Source organism: Liolophura sinensis, chromosome 5, assembly GCF_032854445.1.
Source record: "Liolophura sinensis isolate JHLJ2023 chromosome 5, CUHK_Ljap_v2, whole genome shotgun sequence".
Taxonomy (NCBI): Eukaryota; Metazoa; Mollusca; class Polyplacophora; order Chitonida; family Chitonidae; genus Liolophura; species Liolophura sinensis.
The window spans coordinates 3942098-3958472 of NC_088299.1; the positions used below are offsets into that span (position 1 = coordinate 3942098).

At 40.1% G+C, this 16375-nt stretch overlaps 1 protein-coding gene across 1 annotated transcript; it reads right to left on the reverse strand.

Annotated features, from left to right (window-relative positions):
• Positions 1-724: 724 nt before the first annotated feature.
• On the reverse strand, positions 725-11733 carry LOC135465972 (uncharacterized). Its single transcript, XM_064743355.1, has 2 exons — positions 10399-11733; positions 725-967 (listed from the first exon to the last, which is right to left on the reverse strand). The coding sequence occupies exons 1-2, from the start codon at positions 11164-11166 to the stop codon at positions 725-727; spliced, it is 1011 nt and encodes a 336-aa protein (XP_064599425.1). The 5' UTR covers positions 11167-11733.
• Positions 11734-16375: the final 4642 nt, after the last annotated feature.

A 16375-nucleotide genomic window follows, 5' to 3' on the forward strand; every position in this document is an offset into this window, starting at 1 on the left:
TTTGAAGAGTTTCTCTTTAGTTAGACTTAACGCCAAATGGTTTTGTGCCACATTTAAATACTGTTGAAGGCAGTAGAAATTCTATAAGGAAATTTCCTTGGGTGTGACCTTACTGTGTAACATATATATGTCACGAATCTTCAGTATGTTGCAAAGTTTATAGCTCAAAAAGTTCAAACTGTGATAGGTTTACCTTAACATATGACCTGAAAAGAATTCCAAATTTAACTCCTGGGGTAAAAACATTGGCTTTTAAATCAAATTTCAATAAGATAAATGAAAGCCGGTTTTGCAAAATCTGCCCGTTTGCATTAACCGTACATAGCGTTAAACTTTAAAATATCATTTAAAACAACACATTTTACAAGCGTATCACCCTTGTATTGCATCATGTCATTCTTTATTCTCAGTGTATAGCCCAACATGTCACATAACCACACTCTTCCATGGCAAGCCATCACGTAGAGATGATTTGCATGACCTTACTAGATAGACGATACTCATTTCATGGATGTATTTGTGTATTTTACTGAAAGTTTATATCATACTCAAGAATTTCACTAGTATCAAGGTAGCCAGGAAGTTATGATGTACATTGATTGAGGAAACCATTAAACTTTCAGGTACTTCACTCATAAATCCTCCCCCCCCCCCCCAATCCACAAATCCATCCAATACGCTTTCAGTCCGTTTGGATTGCAATATAATATGTTATCATAAAAATTTAGGACCATATTGCCGTCATACTAAGAACAGCTTTCTTTCCCCCGGGGTCTTTACCTTCTTCTGCAGTGGTGTTTCTCAGGATGTGAACCTTCCAGAAGTAGATGAGGCCGTGTCTGTACCTTTTACTGAGAAGCCACAGTGTGTGAGGTAGCAGCAAACAATCAGCCAGAACCAACCAGAGGGTAATTGTCTCAATGACGTCACGGTCTGGAGTAAACACGAGCTGGACACACTGGATGATCTACAAATTAGAAAACAAACGTTGTTAAAACATTATGAACTTAATTATTTATATGCATTAATTAATAATACAAATGTATTTCAACGATTCAGCACACCGGATACTCTTCAAATTTGAGGACAAAAGCATTCAATTATTGATTTATTTTATTTGCACTAATTAAAAAGTGATTGGAAGAATAAAACAAAAGTAAATATATACCATGGATTCGAACAGTCATTTTGTGGTGTACACAAACTACAAAACATAGCATATTCCTGACAGTTAAATCATGAAATTTAATTTTACACACCGCAGTATAGTTAAATGATACTATTGAAATTAGGGAACACAAAGTGTTCATTCTTAAATGCAAAGGTTAAAATGTCAATATTTGTAAGAGTTAAAATGGTCCAACACGTCAAATGCTGTACAGGTACAGTGCTAACATCTTGAAATATTTCATCGCATACAAGGTTACTTGCAAGATGTAACATATTAAAAACTTTCAGGATTTGAATGTGGAACACAACTCAGTTAACCTTGTTAATTTGTACAAGGGAGTATTAAATTACAATATTTTCTGAGCATTTTGTCATGTGTTAAGCATTTTTCACAATTGTGAAACTGTTAACCTAACGTATACGTATTTGCTCCTGCACCAATCAAAATGTTGGATTTATGAGTTTCACTTTGCCATTTTACTTTCATTTTGTCTGTATATGTGATAATACATTTCACCGGTAGGGGTGATGCATTTCCACAAATGTATGGCATCTCAGATTAGAAAATTCTAGATTCGACATCTTCTTCATGTGTGGCCACGGTTTGTGACAAATCGACTAAGTGCTGCCATACTGTAGCACATGACACCAGGAGACAGGACACTGCAAACTCTCCCAACATATGCCTACAGACACCTTTTGGCCTCAGTCGTTGTGTGTTCTTTATATTTTTTCATAATTTCCATAGGAGCCAAAAGAGAGACAACAGCGTGTTTGTAGAACATCTATGATTGTTTATTTGCTTCATTGGTTTGTTACGTCGTGAGCAAGAACTGTTCACTTATATGACGGCAGTAAAAAATGACTTTCATCGGAGCCGCACAGCTTTTAACTTATAGTGACAGCGAGAGCTGGATTCGAACTCGCACCTTCACGGATCGTCACGGCAAGTCAGCATTTTCAACCATCTGTGTAGTGCGTTAAGTTAGGGTTAAACCAAGTTCAAAACAGTTGATCACTTTTACGAAATATCAGGTGCAAATGCCAAGCAATTTGTTACATTACACATTAAAAGAAATAAGAGAAAGCAGGGTAAAATCTAACTGCATATCGATTTCTGTTCACTCAAGGCTATGCCTAAAGCAATTTAAAAGGGGCAACATTTCAAAGGACAGACTGATACTAAAAGCTCTCCAATCAGACGACATGCAAAATGTATACTGACACACACTGAAAATGCTAATCATAGAGGTTGATGAATTTTTTTGGCGTTTTCCCATATATAAGTCTTTGAGCCCATATATGAGTCAAAATTATCACACGCCTGTATAGCAACCTATTCTAAAAGGACAGTTTGATACCAGGGTGGAATAAAGACATGTAGCATAGAGAGTAAACCCAGAGCAGCGACGAATATGTGACAATTGGCAGATGGTGAAATATGCGAAATATGGCCTCTTGTCAATTTAACGCAGGGTTTTATTCTAACTATTCGTGTAAATGCTGAAGTATAGGCAAATTACACGTCCCCTACCACCAAGATTTAAGCAGAATTAAGTAAAATAAAATGCAGTGGTGTTATTTGCAATTTGTTAGACGTCACTGGTCTAGAACTACTCAAATTGCTGTGTTCTCATCACATTTAACACAGAGCCTTTCCACCGAGACGAGATACATAATCAGTCAACTGAATTTACATTTGCGCACTTATACCAACCTATTCTGAAAGGACAGTTTGATACAAAAGCATTTTGTAGCGAGACGAAATATAATATCAGTCAAGAGAAAATACACCTTTTAGCAGCATATATACAACGGGCAGTTTGACATTATTAGCCTTTTAGCTTGACAGGACATAATATAAGTTATACGCCTATATAGCAATGTAAGTTAAAAGTTACATTTAGTTACCATAAAGCCTTTTCCGGTATTCGAGATATAACATCAGTCGAATCTTAAATAGCAACCTATTCAACTATTAGACAGCTTGATACTGAAGCCTTTGGGTGTGAGACGAGATGTAATATCCATTAAGTGAATTTACGTCCGTGTCGCGACATGTCCTCGATGAAGGTTTCATACAAAGGCATTTTGCAGCCAGACGAAATTTAAAAACATTCACGTGAAGCTCAGCCAAGTAAGACAGAAGATGAGAAGGATGCCAGCTGGCAGAGTATAATACTGCACGAAAATCGTGGCGACCTGTTTTCGGAAAGCAGTATCTCACGAGACTCGAAACATACCAAGAATTTGTGTGCGAACACGTTAATTCCCTATACACATATAGAACGAACGGCAGGTAGATAATTAATGAGGTATTTGACACATCACTTCACCATCTGTCGACTTATTCCACTCACTCCAAGACTCTTGTGTTCGCGGACAGGTGATGGCCACGATTATACTTAAAATTACTAATTAGGTTGTGATTAACCGTAATTATATGCCTTTGTTGGCTACTCTACAGAATGTGATCGAATAATATGGCCGCTAGTAATGCAATAAATGTAAAGATTTTATGCAATGTCCACCGTAATTAGGAAGAAAATCCAAACATGTATGTTTACCTCCTGTACATGCCACAGACATTTTTAGGAAAGGATAAAAACTTTTGTCTAAGTTAGACTTTAGCCTTGTAACAAATACTCTTCAGTGTACAAGATATGCAGTATGTAAAACTGTATGCTCTCAGATTGCTGTACATGCTGCGTGTTCAAAACATTTAAGAACACTTGGCAATAGAAATGAACAAATTTTCACCTAAATAGTTATGTTCATGCTATAAGACATTTCCAAACGCATTGTCCTAAACAAAAGTGACAGCCAATGATTGTTGAAGGTTGTGGAAGTTAGAGTCATGTCCACTAAATCCAATTTGACAAAAGACAATTAGATTCATATCTTCATCTCTTTTTGTTTTGTTATAGCACTGAGGCCAACGTATTCTGGCCAGCCGTGTATTTTATTTATTTATAAGCATTATGGTGGGAGGAAAGTTGGTAGTGTTAGATAGTGTTAGAGCACGCGTACGATCGGAGAGGAATCCAGCATAAGTTAGACCTGAACTCACATCGACCGCACTGGCCAGAGGTTCCAGAGTTATTTTGCTACCGCGTTAACCAGTCACCTGATGAAGAAAACGGAATACTGTATTCAAGGACCTTTACCAGGACAGATCAGTCGCTGCCACGCCTTAGCTTTCAAACAAGCCACAACTCACATCCAGATGTAGGCTACTACTCGTTTTCTTAGTGTTTCGGAACGTGAAAATACGGACGTGAAAGTCGATACACGGTTTTGACATTTGCTGATGAAATCAAGGGATTTTCAGGAGGGATCTTGCGGCATCCATATAACGTGCCGCCTGACGCCATTGAAGTGCAGTACAAAAAGGGGTAGGTCTCCAGCCTGGAAGGCAACACAGCTTTATGGGAATCATCGACTATACGCATTATAAAGATCTTTATTTAGCAAAAAACAGTGTATTTAAAAAATCATTAACTTGGGCTGACAAACGCACGCATGCCCGGCTGACAAACGAACAGAGAAGAATAGTTCAGTCTATCCGTTCTAACTTGTTTCAGGTCAAGTCGATCTTCAGTGGACCGAACCCTCGCCAGATGTCGACCGCATAGTCATATTGCACAGTTGAGGGGTGGGCATTGTACACATATCAACATCAATACGTTGCCCCGATACCTATACTACACATAACTTATTTATCGATGTGAAATTTAATCCACAACCGCTTGCACGTTAACACTTGACCGTTCACGTTGAACAGATATGGCCAAATATGACAAAGGTCCTTTTCAAACCCACTGATGCTTTGCCGGACATTGTAAAGTTCATGTATAGGGCAACAATAAGTGTATATACACACACTAAACAAGAGGTTAACACATATGTCATTCCCATATCAATAAGTACTGTTTCCCCTTAAATTACATATAAATATTTATCAGAAACTAATATTTCATGCATATTGGTTTGCATCGTGACACTTGAAAATGACACTTTAATGTATTCCATTTGTCATTGTAACAAGCTCATATTTTCTCAATTTACTTTTCCACCTATATCAGCGGATAAATACCTACAGAGTATTTTTACATCTTTTCACTAAGGTTTTACATTAGCATTTTAATTAGCATCTTAATAGTATAATTCTTTGATTTGTCTTTGTAAATTATATTTATTTCATAACTAAAGACGTAGGGCACATCTGCTGCAGACGATTCTCTATCCTTAGAAGCTTCAGAAACAGTGGATCAGTCATCAGTATTATTTTTTTTTTCGAATTTACATTTAATCTTAAATACTCTTAAATGTGAGGCATAAGTCTCTTGCATCAATCTCTTGCACAATGCTGTTTGAAAAAGCAACCATACCAAAGTGGCGCTCAATGCGTTTGCACTAATTTGCAAAATGTTGCTTCAAACCATACGTTGTGCTATCTAAAATTATTTTAACTGTACCCCGCAGACTTCTGAAATCAAATGTATCATCACCACACATTTGAGGTGGGGACTTTAAAGGACTTTAAATATTTCATTTACGTGACAGTGATAAAGTTCTACATGGGCACTGAATCGGAAAGAGCAGCTTATGCAATGCAATGCAATGGCGGTGTATGCATCCAAATAGAACACATGTCAAAGGAGAAGGAAATTTGAAAAATGACACTATAGGCTGAAAAGTGCACATTTTTTTCTATCTGGTGATGCCTGCTGTATAATTTTGCGATTTTTTCTCGCCATACACGTAAAGCCTGAAAACGGCAAAGCTGGCATAAAGAGTTCATCGCGTCCTCCATCTACCCTGTCATTTATGCTGAAGGTGTGTTGCCTCTCAGTCAGTGAGATTCGTTAAAACCGCCGGCTTGTTTGTCTAAACTCGGAACCTACGTCCAACATTCCGGTTTCCCGATCGTCAAGAGGAAATCACCGAAGCAACGCGTAGTACCGGCGGTTGGAAGGTCACGTACATTTTCTGCCGGAAATGTACGAACTGCACTACGGCGGTTTCCGACGGCAATTCTCCTCCTAACACAGAAGACTTCGGGACTACTTCTTAGGCAAAACGGAGACGCCAACAGCGGATTTTGGCGCTGACTTCATGTATAATTTATCAACTTGAGGTACATATTAGAATTTTTATGGCATGCACATGAAATGCATATTCTTTTCAATGGTATTTGTTTGATATTTACATTTTCCTTTCCTTCAAACATATCATGTTCGATATCTATTCAGATGTTGAAAGTGGTTGTAAAATATATACTGCACGCTGTAAGTGATACTCATTACCGTCAGTAACGCAATGAACTATTTCTTATCTCACCGATGAAATGGTTAGTGCCTACTCTCCGTCGGATAAATCCAATAAACAGCCTTCAATGGTCTATACTATGAGCTGGACTATCGCTGTAAAATTTTGGTTTCATTACTAAAGGTTGTCAATCACTGTAACAGTGAACGCTGTTTCAGCTCGCAGATCCATTGACATGGATTTACTGCAAGACAAAAGTCAGTGAACATGAAATACTTAAAACTCAGTTGGGTGTTATCTTCTGGATAGCTTTGTGGTGGGGGAGACACCATTAGGTGCCGTGAATTCCCACAAATGTTTTCGTTGTCTAACCTATAACTGCATTAGATTGTTATGTCAGACCGAATGTTACGCCACTTGACCTATTCCCCTTTGCTCTAATGCTTTGATTGTAACTGATGTGTTCATTTTCCTGAAATGCCCTTCTAAAACCAAAATCATGTACCTATTTAATCGATGTAATTAACCAATCGATCACCATACACAGTCCCACAAATATACTTGTGCTGAGGTAAGCAGGCAGGGTAAAATAAAAAAACTATTTAATGTAACGGTTGTTATGGTTAAAATCAATCCATCGACAAAACAACCCAACAGCCAGTACTAAACAAGCTGAAAAAGGCGAGCATGTGACTCAGTCTTCACAAAAGCCATTGTAGACTAATATTGATTGACTTTCATCGATCAGTGGAAATATCAAACGACGAGAATGTTAGGAGAACTCAGGTAAATTATGGGGGCTGTGTAAATCATCAGCACCACAGCGGGATTGTGAATCCATTTCTATAACTTCGCTGCGAGAGAGTGAATCCAGCTCCATACTATCGCTCCGACACAGTGAATCTATAGCTCATAACATTGCTGCGAAATGGTGAATCCAGTTCCACAATATCGCTGCGAGATGGTGAATCCAGTTCCACAATATCGCTTCGCGATCGTGAATCCAGCTCTAGAATATCGCTGTGAGATGGTGAATCCAGCTCCACAATATCGCCGCGAGATGGTGAACCCAACGCCACAATATCGCTGCGAGATCGTCAATCTTCTCCACACGATCGTGGCGAGATGGTGAATCCAGCTATACAATATCGCTGCGAGATGGTAAATCCAGCGCCACAATATCGCCGCGAGATGGTGAATCCAGCTCCACAATATCGCTGCGAGATAGTGTATCCGACTTAACCAAATGGCTACGAGATTCATGAAGTGAAGTCAGGACCACATTGTCCCGCCAATACAGTGCACACATCTCCAGGATATCACCGTGAGATAATACATATATATCCAAAACACAGCTGCCAGACCGTGAATCCGGCTTTGCGACATGGGTATAGTAAATTCAAATTCGGTCGAATCCACACCTGCAGGCCTCTAACGAAATAATTTATTTATAAACATCTTTACTTCCTCAGCGAACACTGCAATTCGTACAAAACAATACGCGAAGTTTTATCAACACGCGGAAATATAAAACAGTCTCACGTTCTCGTTATGCCCTGACTGAATGAGAATTTAGGTGAGTGAGTGAGTGCTTGGGGTTTAACGTCGTACTTAACAATTTTTCAGTCATATGCCTCCTTGTTGCAGGACGGATTTCCACTGCTCTTTTTTCTAGTGCTGCTTCACCGAGACGCCTTACCGAAGACAAGTAAGCCGCTCCGCCCTAGTCATTACACTGATACCGGTCAACCAGTCGTTGCACTATCCCCTACATGCTGAACGCCAAACGAGGAAGTTACAACTTCCTCTTTTAAGGTGTGACTCGACCCAGAATTGATAAAGGATATACCGCCTCCCGAAGAGGACGCTCTACCAACCGTGCTACAGGGGGCAGTGAGAATTTAGGTATACGTTCTAAAATGATATGTTGTTGGATTGGTAATACAATACACCGCAAAAGATCTCCCCATTAGCAACAATAAAACATCGATTTAAAGGTTCTCTATATTTAGTCTCGGCTCTAAGGGAATGTCAGATATCATGATACCCACTGCGCCTTCAATTTGTCCTGTCTGCTAAATATTGAACGCATTCACTGCTGTTTAAGTGCCCACTATTAAATACTGTACATTTTAAATTTTGTTGAGAAACGTTTGTTGCGTTAATAATGGTGTGATGTTTAAACAATAGATTACACAGCTTTATAAGCTATGCACATTGCATGTGTTGTATTACAGTTAATGTAACTTAACGATTACAAGATATGCTTAGTCAAAACATACATTTATACCCAAATGAGACCAAATACTGTGATTTTCATGGGACAGCAACGGTCATGTGCGGGACGTGTATATTCCGGTATCCTGCAGCCGATGTTATATGTATCCGCTGACTAGGTTATCTCTCTTTGCTGAGTTGTCAAAACAATGGTCGCATCGTTGATGCGAGTTGCCTAGATACCGGTGAGTCATATGCCCGTTACTGACACCAAAGATTTCCTTATCCTATCACTGAGTAACCAAGTCACTAATAATATCCGTCTGAAAATCGCACCTGGAGGCAGTATATCGCGTGGCACGCTATTCAGTACAATTGACTTAAATAGTTCAAAATAAAATGACATTTATACTTGATTGAAGGCCCTTTCACCGACCATGTCTTGTGGCTTCAATAGCAAGGTCAACACTTGTGCAAACGCGAAACGTTGACGTTGTTCAAATACTTCTCTACTGACCACATAATAGTAGTGAAAACCTGAAACATTGTAACAGGAGCATTCTTCACATCAGGTGTGCAAAGCTCTCGTCATATTGTGGTAAGGGAACGTAAATTTATTAACGGAGCAGATGTTTTACACAGGTAGGATATAAAACGGCAAATAGCTTTTTAATTGTGCAAGCAACAAGCAGAGACAGTCTTTAGTCTCAGTGTTATGTTGGTTGCATGCATCACACATATAGTAAGTCCTTCATTGTGAACGGCTGTCGGTCTTATATACGTGCGTTTTAACCAGGCTTTTCATTTTGCTGGCAGATCACTGATCAAGTGCACAAGAATACCTCAGTCAATGATATGAAAGCGATAAGACATAATTCCAGACTGACCGTTAGATAGCAATAATGAGATCGTCCCATACTCTGATCAGCTCATATTGAATTCAGCCTTGTATGTGATTTATGAGGTCATTTACCCTCCTGTTGTATACGCCATACACATCTTGTCGGCTTTCATCATAGCACAGATCAATATAAATGTCTTAAAAATACTTTTTCCGGTTTTTGCTCAAAATATTGTTAAACGTACCACTGCAAACGACTAAACCATGATAAAAGATCAAGATATCAGCCGGTGGTGTACCATAGAGGTATAAGTCCCATCAAGTGGTACTTATAATTTTTGTTCAGTTATAAAAAAAAAAACAAGTTATGTAAATGTGGCTGTCAATACGTTAAGAGGAGACACAAGCAGGCTAGAAAATGAAAAAAATGAACTTTTTCCTGTCCGGTAGGCAAATGAGGCTATTTAGAGCTTAATACAAGCAAGGATCTCCTACACCTAATTAGTGTCAAATATTTAGGCCAAAGAAAGAAAAACATGTGGTACATGTACACACTGAAAATGCAAATGAGTTGTGGTGTTAATATCTAGCTTTTTCAATTGTCACGAAATTTGATTTATGGAATATGCAAAGAGCGCTGATTACCCATAGCAAATAAGTGCGTACAATGTGTAGTTATCTATTTGTTTTGTGTTTTACGCGGTACTCAAGAATAGGTACAGTGTGTAGTTTGGTCAGTGATCATCATGCCAACACGTGAGTCAGTCAAGGTCAGATACACTTTCACTTTCATATTTGCAAATCTGTTTCCGATGACGACATTTCGCTCTTAAACTTTGCAAGCAAATTAGCCAGGCGAGGAACAAAAAAGTATAATTCAACTGCCTCTGAATACTTACCGCAAACGGTAGATGGTTGACAATGGTTGAAAACATAACGAATACGAACACAAATCGGCAGAGATCGGAGGCAAAGATGAGCTCTCCGTATCGATCCTGAACATTCCTCTTGCCGTGCCGGTATTTGGTCGATATTGACACCGGAACGTGAAACCTTTCGGCTCGATACTTAGTCACAGCCACTTTTTTCATGTGCCTTAATAGCAAGGTGGCATCCGCGAGACACACAGTCGAGGCACACGTCATGGCACAGACCAAGATGACAAAGAACACCGAGAAGCCGACACCCCATTCGTACGGTAAAAAAGCGCAGGTTTTATCGCGGGCGTTGAAGTAAGAGTCATTGGCAACCCCTGCTACAGGTAGGATTCCCACTAGCCCGGAAAGCACCATAGCCCCTGCCATGATCCAAGGAGCGGCAAACGTAGAAATTTTACTCTGTGCCTCGCCGGTGATTCGCATGAAGAAAGCCCATTGTAAACTAAGGCAGAGAAGACCGAGAATCTGCGTCAAACGCAGAGTACAAAATATCCAGATATACAATGAGCATAGTTCTTGTGTCCATGGGTAATTGCCGATGGTGATTACAGCTGGGATGGGTAAGGTGAAAACGGCGTTTAGTGCCATGGGGACGATGATAAGTAGCAGGGTGATGTCCGTGCCGTGGTAATGGTTTCTGTAGTGAGATATCGTAACAACACACAGGACATCAAGGACCATCACTATAACACAGAGGAAGAGCCATGCAGTGGAGCTCCCAAAATCCATGATGAAAGTCAACCACACTATCCGCACATGGAACAAAACTACAATATTCTCACAGCAATGTATCGAACCACAAGATCCGCAAATAAAAAAAACATATCACGACAATAAACTCACCGGCATCGCAGATACATGGATTGATACTTTTGTTTATATCCACAGCAATGAAATCAGCAACAGGATGTGGTCGTATACAGACCCATGGTACTGATGGAAGCGAAATACAAATGAAAATTTGTATCCCAATAACTGGTGTCAGCAACACTGTCCATCCATGTTAAGAAGCAATGTCGACACGTGGAATCATCACCTTACCGGCAAGCCGTTAATAAAGCGGGTCAATTTACCTCCCAGCCAAATATTACTGTATTATCAGCTGTCATTTGATATCCTTGCCTCTAGGCATATCGCTACATGCACAGCCGCGAGCGGTCAACCAAGGTAGACCCGAAGATACCAGTGCGTTGTCGTTGTTACCACATCGTAAGAAGAGTCTCGACCAAATCCTGACACAAACCTTGTTTCGGCTACGTTGATCAATTTATTTTGCAAGTATCGATATGATAACAATCAGTCTGTACTAGTCTTTGAAGATATAGTGTGAACCACGCTCATGCAAACTGACCACATGCATGCACAAACTAAATGATTAACCCACATCTTTGTGACGAACCATCACAATAGAGAAATGTAAATAAATAGCTTTTGACGCCGTCAGATGGTAGCACATGTTCCATGCGATACGCTCGATGGAATGCAAACAACCGCGCTATCTTTCCGTCTGTCACTTGCTGTGTAAACCAGCGGAGTGCCCACTGCCTTCTGTCACTGTCTGATCTTGATGGTCACGCTGCAACGTATATGGGTGCATCCTTCCAACCGGTGATGGTAAATGTCACCAAGGACACAGGATGTGGAGGCCTCGCATACCTGATGCCGTCACCGAAGACCCCCGGGAGACAAGCAGGGGCGGTCCATTTTTAACCCGAGGTGTTGTAACTAGCTAATAACTGACGTTCTAACTGTGTTTATTGACCGAATCCCAGCTTTATAGAGCGTGGCCTTGGTAACTTCAGTGTAATTATTTAAGCTTCTTCAACAGACGGCTCTCTCCTAATTAACCTAATACCCACAGACACGCTTCACGCGCTGTCTTCCCCGCCAGAATTAAATGGGGGTGAGCTGAGGAAATTCCCCTAGCACGCTCTTCCGCACTAATTTTCAGTGTTGCTATAGCGACGGCGAACAAATTATGAGGATAAAACGTGTCATCAAAGCTAGTCCTAGTTGAAGTATTGCGAAAGATCGCATAGATTGTCCTTATCCGAGTTTTCATGAGAATGTTCCGGTTTTCACAGTACAAACCCAAACACCAAACAGTAGTCTGTTTCGTTTGGCGCGAAACACAGCGTACCCTTGACTTCGAAATAAATGTACATATATGTCGTATATCACGCAGGGTTTACCGTAATGTCGTCTGCTAGCTCAGCTCACTGAATACAGTCCTAGACAATGCCGTTAGGTTTTCTCGACGATTTGTCCTCAGTAGTGCTGCTGAATCTAAATAAAACTAGATACAGCCACACCGTATTGCGTGGTACCACGTGTCCCATGTACAGCTCCAGGCATGCCGTCTTACTTATCAAATCGATCTAATGCTGTTGTTGTAGTAGTGATCAGCAAATACTGTCCACAGGGAAGGCAGATAAATCCAAAGCCCGTTGCTAACGGCAGATCGGGTTTCCTTTGTTTTTGCCGTACATGTACAACCAATCAAAACACCCTTTCTTTGAATGCGTAAAACCGTCAGGCCGATGTCTGACTTAACAATTCGTTTTGTAGATAGCACTTAGTGCCGTAACCTGCAGATCTAAGATGAATGCTTCACGGAGATTATTCAGCTGTGTAAATGCGGCCGGGGAGCATGGCAAGCCCATTCGCCTCCAAGTTGGTCTTGCGGGGATATCCCTCCTCACCTGCCGGCGTAACAATATACTGAGATTGCTGCCTACATCGCCTTGAAGTGGATCTATTGTAAAACACCGCCCGGCTCACTTAAACAAGTTGTCTTACTCCAGTCAGCCACGAGCTGTCTGAGCACAAAGGTGCGCGTACAAAACTGCGCATGCGTGGCAGCACGCGCAACACCCGGGGCTCTGACAGGTGTTCCAGTTTGTCAGCTTACATTTGGAATTCGGAATTCTCACAGTCTCGGAATGAATAATTAGGCATGATTAGCATAATTTACTCTCTACACGATATTTTACATGCATTTTCCTTTCCACGAATTTAACAAGAGAAAATAATTCAGTTTGTATAATTCAATATTTAGTTCCAGCTTTCATCGCCGTTCCCATATATATGTACACCGTTAAATTTACATACATCGTTATTTGATTATTTGATTGTTTTTTTACGCAGTACCCAAGAATATTTCACTTATACGACGGCGGCCAGCAATATGGTGGGAGGAAACCAGGCAGGGCCCGGCGGAAACCCACCACCATCCGCAGGTTACTGGCAGACCTTCCCACTTACGGCGTTATTTTATTTAAAAAATATTAATATAACTGTTGCACTAAATGACAATATTACGTTGCACAAAACTTTGAACGCATATGACAACGCTGTGTGTACAGAGCGACAAATTCACTTCGTAGTTAAGTTGTCCGTGGATTTGACATAGAATTCATTGTACCTAATACTTAATTTTCGTGGGAAATGCATTAACTGGGAAAAAGCATATAATCTTATGTTAATTTTTCTTGCCCATCTTTATTATCATGAAAATCAGACCTGGATAGGAAATTTACCAATTAGTCAGGACCAAATATCTCCTATAATAAAAGGTAATATTTTGCTAATCTAGCCTTTAAATATGTATTTCACTTTAATGTGGTTAATTATACATTTACATGTGTTCTGCATTAATTATACATTTAGTTTAACATGGATCCAAGCTAAGCCATGCATACAATAATAACCTTTTACACACATTAGTTTGTCGAACCAAAGAGAAAAATACATTTCATTATCAGATAGCGGATAACTGTTCTATGTTTAAATTCACGTTTAAGATTCTGTTAGAATTCAAATTTCAAATGCAGCATTATAAATATGCATACATGTATCTTTCATATACGACATAAAATGTACAAAGCGATGGAGTACAGCGGTGTTAAATGTGAACTTAAAGATGTGCTGCCATAGCCATTAGATAAAGCTGTTTTAGCGAATTCGCACTTACGCAAAATATATTTATTTTCTTGGTGCTTTACGACAAACTCGAGAATGTTTCACTTATGCGACGGAAGCCAGAATTATGGCTGGAGGAAACCCGAGGAAAAAAAATATGATATGTGTACCAAGCATGTAGACCTTTTATCCTCACAATTTGAGATACATTTACTGTGACTTTAACCCAGGCCTGGTGCCTTCGTTTTTTTTGTTTGTTTTTTTTTTTGGCGGTGGGGCTTGTTTTGTTTTCATTTTTTCGAAACACAGGTAGAAAATAACGTAATTTGTAAATCATATCCAAACCAATCCTGTAAAAAAAATGGTCTCATGATTGTTGTATTTTAATGACTAGGAAATTTAAATGCGCAGAGAAATTGTGGAAGGCTCCCAGGTTTAAAAAACTGTTTAAATTCCATAATTATTCTGCTTTACTTGAAAATGTTTTAAATCAAACAGAAATATTGCATCATGCACAGCCTTTGTGGAGCTTTGTGAAGTAGATATAGAAATATTCTGCTTTCTCTTCAACATAATTATGCACATTGTGATTCTTTCCATACACGTAAATGTGCATATAAAATTTTTGGTTTGAAATACTGGTTTTGGGGCCACTTCCTCTTCGGATATCGTCAAATCAGAGCTTTTATTATAAGGCATACGAGAAGGTCCCTTCTACATCGTGTAAATCGTTCTAAATATCCGATACGTTTTCCAGTCTTTTTTTGTCTCTGCAAAGTCACTTCCCTGCTTGAATTCTTTCCCTATCTTCGACAGCCTCAAGCTGAAATCTGTTTTGGCTTTTTTCTCTCCATTCACCATCCCTCAACTAACCCTCCCACACCCCAGGTGACCCTCACCGTCGCCAGCTGATACGCGTCATTATTCAAGTGCCACCAGGTAAACCGTGGGCGAGAGGTGATTCATCGATTATGGAGTCCCAGCAGCTGTTTCAATACTCCGCCCATTGTGGGGAAGGGGAGACAGAGCTGTGCACGACGACTGCTAGGAGCAGGGTAAAGGTTGGGTACAACAGAAAGTTGGCCGCGGTTGGGGGTGGGGGTGGAGGGGTCATGAAATAGATCTGTGTGAGGGTAATCATAATTTGCAGTTTGCAGGTGTGCTGCGATTTGAATTTATATAACGCTATTGCAAAAGCAGTATCCTTTACACGCGGTACCAAATAATCACGTTATTGAATTTATTTAATGCTTAACGCCGTGCTGAAGTATTTTTTTTACTTATGACTTACAACAGTTTCCTGTAGACGCCCGCAGTTTAACAAAATCCCGTTGTGTAGTAATTAGCATATCAATAGCTTACGCTACCCGTAATGAAACATTACAGTACGGCGAGCAAATACTATCCATAGGGAGCAATTATCCATTTTGTGCGCTGTATGTAATAAAATATTTACCTATATAAAATATATTATTGGTGTGAACAGAATTATGTGGACTTTCGCTTCCTCGTTGATTTAAGGTGTTAGAACAATGGGAATACATTTCTTTTAATTGATTTATTTGATTTATTTGATAAGTGATTCACGCCTCACTCAAGAATATTTCACTTATACGACGGCAGCCAGCATTACGGTAGGAGGAAACCGGGAAGAACCTAGGGGGGAAACTCACGACCATCCGCAGGTTAAAAATAGACCGTCATACATACCCCAGGTGGGGAAGCCAGCGACCCCATGGTGAGGGCTTCTTCAGTCATTGCTGGCACGTTAACTACCTCGGCCACAGAGGACCCTGGTTGGGGGATACCTAGACAAAAAATTCTACGACTTCAATTCCAGCAACCACAGCTCGAAAAAAATAAAATGGTGGTCATTCCAGGTTGGTTCCTTATAAAGGAAAAGACCACGCGACCTCATTGGCCACAGGTTTGTTTCTCACAGCGATCCGTGGGGCCTCCGTGGCCGAGGTGGTTAGCGTACCAGCCCGTCTCAATGATCCAGGAGTTTCAGGAGCGC